This window comes from Dasypus novemcinctus, chromosome 24 (assembly GCF_030445035.2).
Source record: "Dasypus novemcinctus isolate mDasNov1 chromosome 24, mDasNov1.1.hap2, whole genome shotgun sequence".
NCBI classification, from domain to species: Eukaryota; Metazoa; Chordata; class Mammalia; order Cingulata; family Dasypodidae; genus Dasypus; species Dasypus novemcinctus.
Genome location: NC_080696.1, coordinates 19978788 through 19996202, shown reverse-complemented (window position 1 = coordinate 19996202; position 17415 = coordinate 19978788). Strand labels below are relative to the sequence as shown.

General features: G+C 38.0%; 1 protein-coding gene and 1 non-coding gene across 2 annotated transcripts in view; one reads left to right on the top strand and one right to left on the bottom strand.

The window, feature by feature from the left end:
- Window positions 1-1998: 1998 nt before the first annotated feature.
- Window positions 1999-17415, bottom strand: part of XRN2 (5'-3' exoribonuclease 2) — a 92658-nt gene continuing 77241 nt past the window's right edge. Inside the window, exons 28-30 of the mRNA XM_004447759.4 lie at window positions 10952-11015; window positions 6136-6274; window positions 1999-3839 (exon numbers count right to left, since the gene is read on the bottom strand). Of these exons, the coding sequence (XP_004447816.1) occupies window positions 3774-3839; window positions 6136-6274; window positions 10952-11015 (269 nt within the window). The 3' untranslated portion in view covers window positions 1999-3773. The remainder of the gene's footprint in view (window positions 3840-6135; window positions 6275-10951; window positions 11016-17415) is intronic.
- Window positions 13430-13536, top strand: LOC111764871 (U6 spliceosomal RNA). Its single transcript, XR_002797369.1, has one exon. It is a non-coding gene; the product is annotated as a U6 spliceosomal RNA (small nuclear RNA).

Genomic DNA, 17415 nt, shown 5'->3' with positions numbered 1-17415 from the left:
AATCTTACTTCTAACAACACAGATGTTGTGTTCAAACTCTGTTCTGCTAGCAACTGTTTACTTTCAATTTAAAGTAAACCGGAGATTCAATCCTTTTCACTAAAAGCAAGCACCTTCCATAGACTTGCTTTGTTAACTGCGTTGAAGTCTGATTATTTAGACTTTCAGAATAAATTTGTGAACCATAATTATACATAGAAAAGACCCATCGATATTTGTGCATTGGAGAAAGTAACGCATTATGTAGTGGCAACAGAATTTTCAGACACAGTTGAAAACATGCATGATATTCTCTGGCTGTGTAACATAATTAAATTCTGTGGATGAAACACCACGTGTTAACTGATCCCAGTGTACTGAAACACTGCTATTTCCCATCCCAATACCCAGTGGGACAGGTGCTAGGATAGATTTTATAAAAATAAATTAACAGCCTTTTACTGTTAGTGAAAATGTGAGCATCTGGGGATGATTCAAAGAAGATGCCCAGACTGGGAATACACGCATCCATTCAAGAATTCACTCTGTCCCGTAAGTATTGAGATAATTTTGTGATCTCAAGATTGCTTTTATTTTATTATTTTAATGTTTAGAAGTAATAGAAACTTCTCGGCGAGGTTTTGGTTTGGTTTCTTCTTTTTGCTTTAGAATGTTTGTCTGCAATTGTATGAAATGCCTTTTATTTCAGTTTTTAAAATTCCTTGTAACCTCATTTCAGTGATTATTTGGGTCACTACTAATAAAAGTTTAACCACTAAATTCGCCTAAATCTAAATTGTGCAAACTGTTTCACAGTTGACCGTTTCCATTTCACACACAAAAATTAAAAGCTTGTTTTCTCTTGGCCCTCATTCTCTAAATAAGGAAAAATAAGCAACACAGGCATTCAAGTTGACCCGGAGTGGAGGAAAAATCTATCGAGAATGGGCTATTTGTCTTATTAGTTGGTTGTCCTTCCTCCTTGGTTTGCTACAGAGCAGTCGGTCGCCAGGAATAAAGCCGGACGAGATCTCGGCTCCCTTCCCCTTTTGGGGTGGGTAGGAAGAGACGACGGCCCAGGGGTTTGGGGTCAGGCTGCCACTCTGCCATCTGGGAGTGGGGAATCCGGGTTGAGCTTCGGAGAATGCACAGCTACTAGATGTCTGAGTATAGCTAAATTAGATTGCAGTCAGACTTCAGAACGTGAAACAGCAGCCTCGGAAGGAGGAACGTTTCGCTGTTTTTTCAGGTTCGGTGTTGGCATGCGTTGAGAAGCTGAGTCTGGGCAGGTTGAGAAGCTGCAGCGCTGCATCCAGGGACCCGAGAGACGACGGCACGACGCTGCGGGCTGGGCCCGGCGGCGCCGAGACGCGCAACCATCCCAGGGCCGGAGGTCGGAGCTTCCCCGCGCCCACCCTGCTCGTCGCCTCCCCCTCGCTGGGCTTTCGGGCCCGGACACGCGCCCTCCCCTCCCCCGGGCTCCAGGGGCCGAGCGCTTCCTGATCCCCGGAGGGAAGCTGTGGCCCGGCGCCCAGCACCGAGGCTCAGCACCCCGCGCGGCGCCCTAGGCCCGCAGCTCTCGCCGCCGCGCCCCGCCCCGCCCAGGCTGCGGAGCCGCTGCGCCCCGGGGCCCTGGGGCCCACGGACCCCGCCCCGTCAGGTCGAGGCACACCCGACCTCCAAAGCGGTCACGAAATACGCGAGCTCCGGACCCCAGTCCCGCCCGGCGCGCCTTGACCCGCCGCGTCCTCACGCTAAAATGAACTTATCAGTTATTACACCCAAATTGCCTTTGTAACGCTAAATGGTAATCTAACACCTGTATATAGGCGGCTTTGTGGTTAACCAAGTACTTTAACATACATTAACTCATTTGATCTTTCGAGGGAAGACAACTACTCATTAAGAGTCATTAACGCCACAATACAGTTGGCGCTGTTTCCAGGTGCTGAGATTTTTAAAATATCTTATGAAACCCCGTAAATGTGCCCTATTTAAAGATAACATAATGGAGTACAATTACTTAAAATTGGCTCTTTATTTTTTTACATCAGAATATTGAAAACAGTATGTATAGCTTTTAATAGAAATTTCTATTTCAAGCTAAAACATTTACTTGTTTATGTAGGACATTTCTCTGGAAGATGAAAAAGATACAGAGAAGGAATGATAGGAAGCAAGGGTGAAGGAACAGAGCCCTGAAGTGAGGGTTCAGTTACCTGGCAAGGCAGTCATAATTTCAAAACAATTTAAGCATTCATGGCAGCATGGAAAAGTCAAGCCAAAAAAACAAACTGTTATAGACAGTTTCATGATAACACAAAACAAAACAAAAGGTCTGAGAAAATATAAAGGATAGATGTGTGGGTTTGGGGTACTTTATGAAGCAATACACAAAGACATTTATGTCCTTGGAATTTACAATACTTTATTTAAGGTGGCTGTACATTAGTATTCAGAGGACAAACTATAGAGAAATTTTAACAGCAGAAGGCATTTATCACTTTGACGTGAAGTTAAGGTAATATATAATGTGTTAATTTCTAGAGGAGAGAGGATCTCAACAGTAAAGGACCCTGCTCTAGCTACTCACCCATCACTTAGAATGAACGCAATAGCTTCAAAGTAACTTCCCATTCAAGGTTAATGATAGGATTTTTCCCATGTTGACTAAGATCACCAATTATGCCTTAGCTGAATATTAAAGGAAAAATGTCCTACACCAGAGCACAGTAAACCTTTACATACAATCATAGACTAGGATGGAAAAATGAAAGCAGTGTGTCTAAATGTGCTCTGACAATCAAATGAGAATGCAAAGCAAACTGCTATGTGAACTCCAAATATAAATCTAAGGAATCATGGTATGCTTAATGGAAAAAAAAAAAAGTGCAAATTGAAATCTATTATGAAATAATGGAAAACATACGGTAAAGAATGTAGACTAATTAGCTGTAAGTTAAAACTTTCAACTTTTTCTTAAAGATTTAAAACAAGTCCTTAAAACTACAGCACAAGTATACATGAAATTTATGAAAATGTAAATAACTTATCATAAAGATTTTATAGTTAGCCAAATCAGTAGCTCACAAACACATATTAAAAAAAAATAAAAGCTTTTGTTGGGTTGTCTCACTGATTATATCCTCTTAAAAATCTCTCTCTTCATTGATCTGCTTTTGACATTAACTGTAGAAATGAATTATCTGTAAAAGCTGATTTTTAAAAAAGCATACTTGGTCAAGATTTTAAAGTTGAAACACTATTTAAAAATAAAAAATTGAAAAACAGAACACAAGAGACCAGAGAGTAAAAATTTTAACTTTTTTTTTTTTTTACTAAAGTCCAGAAATTTTTATAAGACAAGTACATTAATGAAATGTTTCCAAAGAAATACTGAACATATACACTCCAGTTGGCTGAGGGCTCCAGCACAAGAGGTCATACCTAATTCTTGTCATTAAAAATCATCATCAATCTTAGATGATCTAGAATACACTGTGTTTTGAAATCCACAGCTGGTTTGATTTTTAACCATAATGAAAAGCCAGTACCCCTACTTCATCAAATGTTTTACAAGCAATAAATTCAGATCCACTGTGTTATGCAACACATATCTTTGAAAGGAAACATAAAACAGTGAGATCAGATCAGTAGAAATATACACATTAAAAAGAAATACACAAAGTACTGTGATTTTATTAAAAACTACTACTTGAGAAAGAAATCTCCTTTCCACAAATAGCATAAAACTGTAGAACGATGAAAAGGATTTGGGAAGGCTTTACAAAAGCCTAATTCCAATTGTATCTTCCTGAGGGTGGTGGCAAAGGGTATTTCCTTCCATCTCTCGGATATCCCTGAAAATAAATGGGAAAAAAAAAAGTTTATTTTCTGGTTTAACACACCTGCAAAGAAATTAATTTTCTCTGTGGAAAAATACACGAGAAAGAAGCTAAATATGTCTTAAAAGTACAGCACATGGAAGGGTCTCCATAAGGAAGCAGTTTGATCCAAAGCTTGTTACAATACTTGTTTCAAAGCTGGACACTTGCACAAAAGCCACCACTGAAAACTGATCAAATAAAACACTCTTTAACAACCACTTAAAAATCTCCAAAAATGCACACGAATGAAATATAGTTACATGTTTTGTGCAAACAACATGTATAGAGAACAGTGATTCTCAATCTTCCCCACCATTCCCATCAGTAATTCAAGTCACATGATGGTAAGGTGCCCACATCCTATTTAGACATATTACACTAGGAAAGTGACTCTGCTTAACCAAGGCAAGAGCTTGCTAAGCTATGGCCTAATGAGCAGTTAATTGTAAGGGTTTTTTATTTAGCAATACACAGTAACACACTAGGTTATTACATAATTACTGGTGACATTTATAACATATTGCAGTATGCTGGCAAATAACAATTCTGTATACAACACAAGATGAATGTGTCAGCCCTCCCATCATAATTCCCTTCCTAGGCCTCTAGGGTTCTACAATGGACCCCCTTCCCACCCCTATTTTGCCACTCAGAGTATTAAAATAATTTAAATTATAATATGAATATGTGCAGACTCAAAGGTCACAATGTAGGCTAAGACCTTGTTTACTTAGATAAACTTCACTAAAACTATAGCAAAGTCATAATTCTGTTTTTAACAACACATTTGTAATTTAACAATGCTTCAAAAATTGATTCAATACAAAGTATCTCAGTGAAAAAGAGACTGAGAGAAAAAGACATATATATTTCTAAAAACTCCTGAAAGAATTATTAAATTTACCAATTGATTTATATCTTCTAAAGTAAATAAGGATTTTATTTCCCACAACAGCAGAGTTCCTTTAAGGGATGTTTTCTTCCTCTGAAGGAGGCATAAGATACAATGAGCTGGGGGGTGGGGTGGGGGGTCAGCAGTCCAGAGCAGTCAAAGCCCCTTCCCAGCACTGTTGCTAAACAGGATGAAGTTCAGGGTTTCAGTTTCTGACTTAGAAAATACAATGACTGGACTCACATTCCCCAAGGTTTCTTCCAGCTACGAATATGTCATCATTTAAAAAAAAAAAACTCATTATTTAAACTGCCTAGTCTCATCTCAACTCTAGTGGCATAAACAGTTTCAATCTAGTGGTAGGATTTTTAGAGCTCTCAGGTTAACAATATTGAAATCAAAATTCTATGAGCTTCTTTTAAAGAACTATAACAAAAATCCTCTTAAAACATATTAATTGCAATTAAGGCAACTATTTTCTTCCAAGGTGGACAGAGATTTTCAAGAACACACTAAGAAGGTGTAGAAAAGATTTTCCTTAACTACCAGAAGAAAGGACAGAATTAGGGATCTTACATAAAGGCAAATATCAAAGTTAGAAAATTAGCATGCAAAACACTGCAAAGAGGCCTGTAGGCAACACCAGGTAAGTGATTTAAAAGACACTTCACATCACTGCAGGCGCCAAACTCCATGACCACCACACGGAATCACAGCAATCCAATCCTGTTCTCTGGCAAGTATTCAATTAAAGTGCAAGGAAATAGTAGTCAGGTTGTCAAGTTGCTGGGGGAAATTCAGTCAAATAGATCTTGGTTTAAATGGCGCTAAAACTGGATGCTATAAAGAGAAGGAAATGAACTAAATGCATTCAATGGTATAGTTGCTTAAATTTGGTAGAAAAACATGTGGAAAATGACCAAATAGATTTCTTCTATGAGGGATGTCACCTGAATCAAGAGTGGAGATTTCTAAGATTAATAAAGACAACAGCTGAAAAGATAGATTCTTACTTTCAGCTTTCAGGAAATTATCATCTATTCTGGGGAACCAAGTTTCTATTAAAACAAAAGAATACTATCCTTAAACGGAAGAAACACATGTTTTGGTTACTGACTGTATTTGTGCTAAGTGTCACTGACTGCCATGATGTAAAGGGCTTTTGGGGTGCAAACTCTCCAGGATCTTCAAGGTATATCTATTTATGGTGAGGCAGGTACTTACCCTACACACATTTTTAGTAATGGACCAAAGTTCAGCTGAGCTACTATCTCAATATCTTACCTATAAATGTTTGTAAGGAAGTGCAGGGTCCCAAGAAGCAAGCTTAAGTACAAAATGAGCTTTTCATTCCACGACTGCACTTTATATTATTACCTGTCTCCCTCCACGATCATCACGTCTGGGTGGATACCCACCAGGTCCGGCTAGAAGCTGGTACTGGTTTGGCTGGAAGGCTGCATTTTGGGTTTGGAGCATACGGTTCCACGGGAGCAGAGGTTCAGCTCCAGGACCTCTGTGGAAAAGCATCGTGTATGCATTAGAAGTCAAGCCTGTTATACAACAAAAAGCCTGAAATTGGCTGGTATCATCTCCAAATTTTAGGACAATCCAATTTGTCCAGAATTGTCATAGGGGTTAGATACATAGTATCAGAACAGATTTTATGACTCTGATATCCAGGGTAATGTCTCCTATGTCCAGTAAGCTACATGTTTTGTGAAATACCACAGCATCTGTTTAAAAAGGGTGTTTAAACTCAGTTTAGAAGGCCTGATTTCTAACAATTTGGCTATTTTCAATTGTGAATTTTCCTTCTTAGTCACTTAAAGATTTGGACCTAAGATAACCAAGTGGGCTACATTTAAGATGCTGTCTATACAAAGAGTAAACATGTACAACATAGGAGAATGAGGCTTTATTTTCTAAAATGTCCAGACTCGTTCTTGGAGTCCATTCTTTCTAGTTAATTGCAGGTTGCAAATGAATTCTTACTGCTGAGTATTTTGAATCCAGGGTAGGGGACTTGGCTGTTTTTTCCCATCCATTATTCTGCTCAATATGTCAGAAGGTCTGATCGGGAGGAAACCTTTTCAAGTTCTATTGATGCAGCTTTCAATTGACCACGGTGACCTAGCAACATGAGCACTAATTGGCATGGGCTGACTGGCATTTGGTATACAGTTTACATGGGAACACAGATTCAACAGCTATTATAACCCAGTTTGCTGTCCCAGATTACTCGTCCAGAGAAATGTTTTAATTGTCTTCAAGTGCCTATTTTAACTTTGCAGATACAAAGCAACAGGTTTAATGTATTAAACCATAAGTTAATTAAAAACCATCCCATAAACAACGTAGCAAAGTTATTATCTTCTAAAGCAATCACAATTTAAGATATAACTTTCTCCTAGAGGCGTTTTTCTTAATTTCCATTTTATAGAAGAGTCATTACAAAGAATAAATGGAGGCAAATTTTTTTCCAGTATATTTTAACGACTTTGGCTCATTAAAGGTCAGGAAAGACTGCAATAAAATTTAAAATTTGCTGAAGTATTAACAAGCTGGTTTTAGTTACAGCCATTATCAGCATACCAATTTCACTACCTAGGTCTTAGAGTAAAAAAAAGCCAGGGAACAGATGTGGCTTAAGCTGTTGAGCACCTGCCTCCCACACAAGAGATCCTGGGTTTGGTTTCTGGTGCCTCCAAAACACCCAAAAACAAACAACAAGCAAAAACAAATGAAAAAAAACAAGTCAGGGAAGCCAATGCGGCTCAGTGGTTGAGCACTGGCTTCCCATATACAAGGTCCCCAGTTCAATCCCTGGCCTCTAGTTACATCAAAAAAAAAAAAAAAAAAAAAAAAGCCCCAAAGTTGGGTTCATTGGGTAATGCATTCTTCTCAAAGCTATTCAAGCCCAAATCCATCCTACCACCCCTCAATCTCCTCCCTTCAATTGGAGCTTGCTCTTTTCTAAAACAAAAACAAAAAACACACGCACAAGGTAATTATTTCTGTGTGATGATTTGACGAACAGTTCTCTGAAGAACTCTAGAGAGGTCAATGCTGTTCTTCAGTGGCTCAACCAGAGCTCTAATAATGTTACTGTAAGTGATTCAAACAAAGTTAAATATATGTATCTCAGAAAGAAAATGCATATATATATATAAAAGTATTTTAATTATTTGGGGTTATTTCTATAAATACTATTTTAGCAAGAATGCCTCATTTGTTTTAGCAAGAATAGCTCCATCTGAGGAGACAGGAATGGGCCTTTGCAGTCCCTGAAGGAGTGAGAGGTTAAGGTTGTGCTGTGACCAAGCAGGCTCATCAAAACTGGCGCCATTAACACAAAACTGAAATGCCAAAAATGCAACTCTTTTGTGGTATTAACTGATCAGTTTTTATTTTCGGTTTTATAATCATCAAACTCACTCAACTGAGTTTCAGGAATATCTGCTGGTATCAACAATACACATTATAAAAGTGATCTGAAAATGTTTTATGTCATAAAAATGGGTTAGGAACAGAGTTGCAGTTTAAAAACTGTTCTTTTCTCATGATTACTTAGGTTTTTGATTTTCCAAAACCTAAGATTTTCCAAGACTGACCATAATACCTGTAAGTTAAAAAATAAATGGTCCCTCTGCATATGGCTGGAAAAGAGAAGCCTCCACTGGCAAGAACACAGACAATGGAACAGAACTCCAGTGACCGAGAAAGCTTTGAGAGCCAGCCATCTCTGATTAGTCCTACCAATATTCTTAAACACTTTGTGTGGGGCGAACTTTGTGTGGGGCGAACTTTGTGTGGGGGTGAAGGAGGGAGCAGAAAGTGCTTCTTCTGAAATGTTCAATCAAATGAATGTTCAATCAAATGCATGTATGGACTATAAATACTATCATAGAGTAGGAAATAACAGGGTTCTCAACCAAATACTCGAAAAGGTACAGTGCACAAGTACTGAAAGCAAATCTGGCCCTAGTAAGAATACAACTACTTACTAGTTGTGACATCTCAGCAAAGTCGATATGGCTTACGGTAACATATAGTTTCTCCTCCATATCTTGTAAGGTCTGAATAGCTGGACTGACAAATGCCACAGAACTGAGTGATATAATACATTTGTTTATTTGCTAAAAGACTAATGGAAAATTTTAGGATAAATGAACTCAAATCTTGTTTTTCTTATTAAGAAAACAGTATATTTCTTAAATGACCATGACTCACAACTAATTAGAATTCTCTATGCTCCACAGTTAACTTCTGCTTAAAGGAGTGATTTTAAGTATCTAATTAAAGCTAAACTAACCCTCCCCCAACTCCCAAACTTGTCCCTAATCTGTTGGGTTCAAAAAGTCAGTCAGGTTAATACCAATACTCAGCTAGGGCAGAATAAGAATAACAAAATGACAGGTGTCAGGGCAAGGGAAGAGACAATGACAAAGATCTTAGGAAAACTTTTAATGTGTACAGAGGGAAGGAAAGGAAAATAGCCATTGGGGTTGAAGAAAAAGAGTCCTCAGAAGCAGGAAGGAGATCCTTCATTTCCTTTGTTTTCCCTAAGGTTTTACTATATATATTATGCTCAGAGAAAGATTCTGATAAGTTTTGTTTAAGTGAAAAGTTTCTTAGGAAAGGTATGGAAGACTGACCTCAGGGAAGCTACTGAACTTATGCAGGTCAATTTCCTCATCTGTAAAAATGTAAAATAACAGTATCTACTTCAAAGGTCGATGGAGGGAATAAATGAAGTTATGTTCATAAGAGCACTTTAGCACAGTGCTGACACTTGGTTAGCAGACAATAAATGTTGACCATTATTAACAAAGGAGAAAAGCGAGCAACAAGATGGGGAAAGAAAGTCTTAGAACCACACTTGACAAAAGTGATGCATAAAGTTATTTAATCAAATCTGGTGGTGCATAATTTAGGAAAAATTTAGCTCTTACTCATTTAATTGCTGTTTCAACATGGGGCTACTCTGAGGATAATGAAATAACTTTAGGGCTTTGAGCATTTATATTGAAAACAAAACATAAATACAGGCATTGCCAGTCATATTAAATTCGAAACATGGTTTACACTAAGTAGTGGATACTATTAATAAACATTTAAATAAAATGATTCATCTTCTTGTAGAAAACAACAAAATGAAGTTTTGGAGTCCAAAAATTTCAGAATTTTCTTAAAAGAGGAGCAGTGTTTATAACCCTGCTTATGAAAGAAAGTTAATTCATTTCAGAACATATCAGAGACTGCTAAAATGGCAGAGGAGAAGGGAACAAAACAGATTAGAACTGGGAAGGAAAAAAAGGAAGTCTTACTATGATGGGGTTCAATTCATTTTAGCATTTACTGATGCTGGCAAAACCAGCATGAAATGAGACATTCTAAAGCTGTCTTTTAAAAATTATTCTACAGATGTTAATGTAATTATTCATAACACGCCTAGCTGTCCTGTCATGTAGAGTCCATCTGACTTATGAGCATACAACTTATCAATGAAGGAACACATGTAAAACATCCCTTATTATTAAACCATGTCACATTCTTTCTATTCCATGGTACTTATTAGACTGCAGATCCCATAATCCTCTTCTGAGTCCCTTCTGCATTTAATTCAGTTCAGTCTTAAGTAGTTAAAGAAACTGTTTTCAGTGGCAACTAATAACTACTGACCTACAGTGACACTGCCCTACAATAGGCTTGTCAGCCCTGAAAAAGTTGTACCAAAGAAGCTGATTAGGACTTCAAGAGGTTTGTAGCAAGAATCAATGGTTGGTCTGTACTAATGCTGCACCACCAGCACAGAAATGATAAAAGTGAAACACCATTAGTTATGCCTCATTAAGCTGCACAATCCTTCTAAAAAGAAATTTGTTTAGCCTGTCCAAAACCTAATATAGTTTTAAGCTTTCTGTGTTACATTTTTCAGGGCACCTCAAAAGTGTTAATAAAATAAAGGCCAAGAGCCAAGAAAAGTAGGAAGGTCTATAAACATGAGTCTCTTAATTCAAAGTGTTAAGCATCTATTTTCCTAAAGGATAGGTACAAGAGAAATTGGGGTGGAGGGTGGGGGTGAGCACCAAGTATTTCAAACTATGGAGATTTAAGTTTCTAAAAATTCAATAAACCCCAAATGATGAGGTAGGGAAATGTCTGAAAATCATGTTTGCTTTAATATTACCTGTCAAATCTTTGCTGCTGGAAAAGGGGAGGAGGGCCTCGCCAGGAGTCCTGGGGCCTCATATCTGGAAAAGAAACAGGGAAGGTATAAACAGGGTTTTTTGTTTTTGTTTTAAAGTAATCACAATGCAGCTATCAACCACCCCCCCATGTTATTATTACACTTTCACATTTCTGTGTATGCATTCATATATTTTACATTTATATTTTAAATACTATGCAAAAGGAAGGATTTAAATTTTTTCCATTAATATGAAAAGAATGAATAGAAACCTTAATAAAGATCCTGAAACTTTTCTCTGAAACATGTAAACTGGAAAGGAGTGCTGACTTATCCAGCTCTCATGACTTCAAGTGGAAGCACATTCTCTTTCCAACAAAGGCCAGGAAGACATGTTAATGAAGGGACCACCCACTTTTCTATTGTTCTCTGATAGCCAAACCTCCCCTTAACACAAAGCTGAACTAGCAACATTACCTAACTACAAGAAACAATTAAATGGGTACTGTTCTTCCAAATAAATGGACTGGTACAAACAGGCTGGAAGAGCACCCAACCAAGAGCACTGGCAAAGGGGGCCAGCGCCCCCAGGAGTCTGGTGCACCCTACCCTCCCAGCACCTTGGTTGCCCTTCAGCAGGGGCTGAGTGTGACCTCATCTAAACAGCTAGTTCCAGAAGTAGTCTAATAAGTTCACTGCGTGAGGAGTAACCTCCTCCCAGACTCCCAAGACACAAGGACAACAAGGCTTACCATAATGTATTCAGGCTCACATTTTAATGGAAACACAAACTAGAAACATCCTTTTCAAAATTACTTTCTTAAAGGAAAGAAGAAATGAAAGCTTATCTCTGGTTAGAAACAAACAAACAAAAAGCAAATCTGGGTTATTTACAATTGTTTTTAAAAAGCAGAATTGTGCTTTTAAAAAAACCCACAAAGGAGACCATGGAAAAACAAGGCTGCACACATCTGGTTGCTCAAAATGCCTCCCAGAAAACGCCTGGCTCTTGCTCCGGGCTCCCTTCCCATGGTCTCACAGTAGAAAGGGTGCTGGCCTGCAGAAGGCCTTCCACAAGTGGACAAGCCACCCATGCTAGAGCCATGTGGCCAGCCCAACACACACTCACCCAGGGGCCCACATCTACCCCCTTCCTGGCTCTGCGGCCACTGCACCTGCTCTTTGGTCCCCAGCCTGCTCCCACCCTCCTCCCCGCTGCCTACAGGAGCATGCTTCCAAGCAGAATCCAATTTTGAAGTGAAAGGAGGGGTTCAGCTTTAATGGAGTCAAATGGTTTTCTTTATCTTTTAAAAATCAGATCAGGGAAGCGGACTTGGCCCAGTGGTTAGGGTGTCCGTCTACCACATGGGAGTTCCGCAGTTCAAACCCCAGGCCTCCTTGACCCGTGTGCAGCTGGCCCATGCACAGTGCTGGTGCGCGCAAGGAGTGCCCTGTCAAGTAGGGGTGTCCCCCGCGTAGGGAGCCCCACGTGCAAGGAGTGTGCCCCATTAGGAGAGCCGCCCAGTGCGAAAGAAAGTGCAGCCTGCCCAGGAATGGTGCCGCCCACACAGAGAGCTGACACAACAAGATGATGCAACAAAAACAAACACAGATTCCCGTGCCGCTGACAACACAAGCGGACAAAAGAGCACGCAGCAAAAAGACACAGAGAACAGACAACTGGGGCCTGGGGTGGAAGGGGAAATAAATAAATCTTAAAAAAAAAATCAGATCACAGGTGGTCAAACCAAGTAAAAGGCTGAGGTTTCTTGCTCCTGCAGATCTTCAGACCTGTAACAGGTATTCAAAATGCAAGTGGAATCTTAGGAAGCTAGATGCCACAGTTCACCCAAAAATGGGGATGAAAATCCCCTATTCCAGCCCTAAAATAACTTTTTATTACTACTACAAACTATACGCTATCAGGAAAATCGTAATATGATTAGAAGAGGTAAAACCAGAAATGCATGCAAGAATAGCAATCATTTCATCAGTATAGCTTATTTCTACTGAAACATTTAAGATACATTTATAAATATACTACATTAGTGTCAATGATTTATGAGAATGTAATTTACTGATAGTAAAAACCAGCATTTAAGTCACTTTTTCTGATAATTTGTTTGTTAAACTTGAAGTCCAATGGTTTATTCAGATCATATAAAAATTATTTTAGTAAGAACTGATTAAATGTTTCTAGAAGTATTTTAATGCCTTTCTATAAACAAAATTAGCTAATCTAACAAAAGTCAAAAGAAATTCACAAATTTCACTCAGACCCTATCTAGTTCTATATTTCGCATGCCCCAGAACCACAGTGGTCGCCCTGGAAACATACCCTTTTCAGCAAGAAGACTTAATTCTATGGTTCTGGTTCCATATTGTCTCTTTATACATGGTATAACCCAGAATACACACTGTCCTTGGTACTTAAAAAGCTCCCACCCTGGATCCCTACTAAATTTAAAATCGAATGGAGTGCTTGCTTCGGCAGCACATATACTAAAATTGGAACGATACAGAGAAGATTAGCATGGCCCCTGCACAAGGATGACACGCAAATTCGTGAAGCGTTCCATATTTTTCTTGGATTTTAAATGCGTGAAATAAACTTTACATTAAACTTGAAAAAAAAAATCGAATGGAGATGATTAAAATAAAAAGACACATCTATATTAAGAGAAACCTCCTGAAGCACTTTTTCTAATGCTTTTTTACAAATAAAGGCCAGAAAAGTGTATATTTTCTCTTAGAAATAGTATAAAAGGATGGAAATTTCCCATCGCAATCAGTAATACATATCATTAGAACCAAACATGCTACATGTTAAACACAACAATTGCTCTAAGTAGAACTTGAATGTAAAGTTCATTAAGCATAATGCTTTTTGTAGAAAAAGGGGAGTCCTATCCAACAGTCTACCTGTATTCCTGGAAGTGTCTGGAAAAGTGGCAAAAGTCCCTATTTCATCAATTCCAGAACATCAGATGCTTGCTTCCCCTCTTTACTGCATTCAACTATTTTTTGCCTCCAGAAGAACTGTTTTTCTCACATAAGCTCAGTACATACAACAAATCATAATTTTGTGTTAAGACCTAAGCAAATTTTCTAGGATTTTTTCCCCCTTAATTCTGTCACACCTTGCCTTCAAAAGTGTGTGTGTGGGGGGGAAAGGATCAAAGGCTACCTTTCAACAAATCTCTTCATATGTGCCTCTGAGCAATATATATAGCCTCTTAAGTATTCATAAAGCAGAAATATTTCCTGGCTTTATAAATAATGAAGTAGAAGGTAAAACAAACTTATTATCATTCATTTGTATGACTCTAACAGAAGAAGATCTATCCGAGAGAGAAAAAAATTCTGAGGTAGTGAATTGCACTTCAGAAAGATATAGGTGAAAGTAAAAATGACAGTTAATGTTTTTCCTTTGGTTTTAAAAACTTTTCCCTATCTAGAACACTAAGGCCATGTAAACCAAGGCCTCTCTAATAGCTCAAGTGACAATTTACCTAATCAGTGTGGCAATCACAGAGAAGACTTCATGTTTACTGATTGCATTAATCAAAAAATCACTTTTCAAATGCAGCTAATTGACAAGTTTATGGAATGAAATAAAAAGAAGTCACATATCAGGTTCTGTGGGTTACAGAAACCAAATGTTTTATTCACACTGAGTACTCCAGGGCTGCACTTGACTCCAACAAGTTAGCAGAACCTGGACAATTACTCATAAACCAAAAACGGACACATCAAAGACAAATCAAAGACCAACAGTAAGGAATACCCACAGCAGACACTTGACAGAGTTAACAGTTTGACCAAACATCTTTCCTTCTTGAGTATAATTTTATACCATATGAAGAAACTAGGTATGATACTAAAGACATTTTTAAAGACTGATTAAATGGATGAGACCTCAATTTTACTACAACCCTGTATTTCTGACCAAATCTTAAAGTTCAAAATTCTATAAAAAGAGGGAAAGCTGATCTAAAATGGTAATAGTACTTACTATGTGGCAGGCACGGTTTTAAGTGTTTAACAATGTAAACTCATTTAATCTGGTAATAGTTCTATGAGGTAGTATTCTCTGTACCATTTTAGAGATGAGGAACCTAAGGCACTGATATAAACCTGCCCAAGCAATTCCACTTCTAGGTATACATCCCAAAGAAATGGACTCAAACAGATACTTGTGTGCAAACATTCATAGCAGAATTATTCACAATAGCCAACAGGCAGAAACAACCCAATTGTCCATCAACAGAAGAGTAGATAGACAAAATGTGGGCTATACATACACTGGAGTATAAATCAGCCATAAAAAGAAATGATGTTCTGATACAAGCTTAAACACGGGTGAACCTTGAAAACAACTATGCTGGGTAAAACAAGCCAGACACAAAAGGAGAGACATTGTATGATTCCACTTACGAAATATTTAGAGTAAGCAAATTATTATTATAGAGAAAAAAAGTAGATTAGATGTTACCAGGGGCTAGGGGGAAAGGGAGTAGGGAATTACTGCTTAAGGAAGACAAGAATTTCTGTTGGGATGATGAAAAAATTTTGATAATGGATGGGGTTATTGGCAGCATAAAGTTGTAAATAAAATGAATGCCACTGAATTGTACTGTTAGAAATGGTTCAAATGGCAAACTGATGTTACCCCCCCAAAAAAACAGAAACAAAAACAAAACCTGTCCAAGGCCACGTAGCTGGTAAAGGGCAGAGTGAAAGCCATGCGATCATGTGCTCTAAACCACTACAGTGCACTTTCTCCAAGTTTCACACACACTTATGCGTTTGGCAGAGGCAACACTTCATGTTATTTTATTTCAGAAGAACCAGAGGAGAACCACCAGCGATTTCTGTGCTTCTCAATCAGGAGGACTGGCAATTTAAGAGTTTCAAGAGGGCAGGATTAGGGATTTGAAAACTTACTTTCAACATTTCAAGAAAGTGTAGGATGGACATTGTTACATGCATCTAATTAAGACAGGAAGGAAAAATAAACAGTACTTAACACACGGTCTTTGGGGAGTAAGTATCTTGACAAACATGGCATTCATATAAGGAGAAAATAAGAAAAGGGCTTGGTTAAACCATGTGTACCATGACTCTTTTTAAAAGGATACTTTTACTCAAAAACAATTTAGTATTCAAAAGAAAACATAAATAGAAGGGGTCAGATAAAAATTATAACACAACATAAATAGTGATACAGATAGATAAGAATGAATCATTCTAAAAGCAGATCTAAAAAAAAAAAATTCTCCAGTACATTATGGGCAGGGAATACTTTCTATATAAATATGAAACCTAGAGATCACAGGAGACTACAAACTACATATGCCAGGAAAGTCTTAACAATAAACTAAAAGAAAATGAAAATCAAATCAAACGTTGACTTATGTGTAAAGAGTACTGGGGAAAACATCAGAGAACATGAGATGTCCTTAGCCTGGCTTATCCTATAACTGTGACCAATTTGCAATAAATACTCTAGATCAGATCAATTTTTTACCCTACAGATCTCCTACAAAAGGATCAGGGAATGAGTTATGAAATGACATGGATGCTTTTAGGATGTCCAACCTCTTAACCCAAGCGTCTCAAGGTTGTCATAACCAAGGACAAATAAAATTCATTAACCTATCCAAATCTTTCTTAAACTGCCTGGTTTATATGCTGATGACTCCCAAATTTCTCTCTACAACCCTGTCCTCTCCTGAGCAAGTAACCAGACCCATATTTCTAAGTATCAGCAGATGACTTGAACATCTTTCAGACACTTTAACCCCAACAAAAATCAAACTTGTTATGCTCTTCTATATTCCTAAACTCTCTTGGGTTTCCAAATTCTGTTACAGGCCTCATTAGTCACCCAGGTGTCCACAGTAGACATATGAGACTCATCTTGATTCTCCTCTCTCCTTCACTTGGTACATTCAATTACCCAGCCTTACAAGCCCTTCCCTTTCCATCTTCTCGACTTTCAATCTTCTTTGCCAGACTAATTCAGACCTTCATTATCTCTCCCTAACTATAACAACAGCCAAGTCTGTTCCACAATCAACAGAGCCCGTGGTTCCAGAAAGAAGTAATTGGTTCCCTCTTATGTTTAAGAAGCTTTCAAAAGCTCTTAAAAAGAGAAAGACTTACACGCAAATTAATAAATCAGCAATGGAAGAGAATAGGCAATTTATGAAAGAAAAACTGGTCAGAAAAGTATGATCAAAGCAGTGATTTAAAAAAATTTTAAAACAAAGATAAATTATTCTTTGCTTATCAAATTAGAAAGAACTTTTATAAAATGATAATACCTGGTAGGCATTAAGCTATCAAGACTTTCTCAAATGCTGCTGCAAGAAGTGTGAATTGTTATCATCTTATCTTGTGGGCAATGTTCTATCAGTCAAAAGCCTAGGAATTCAGGAAACTTTTTTTAGCAATTATCA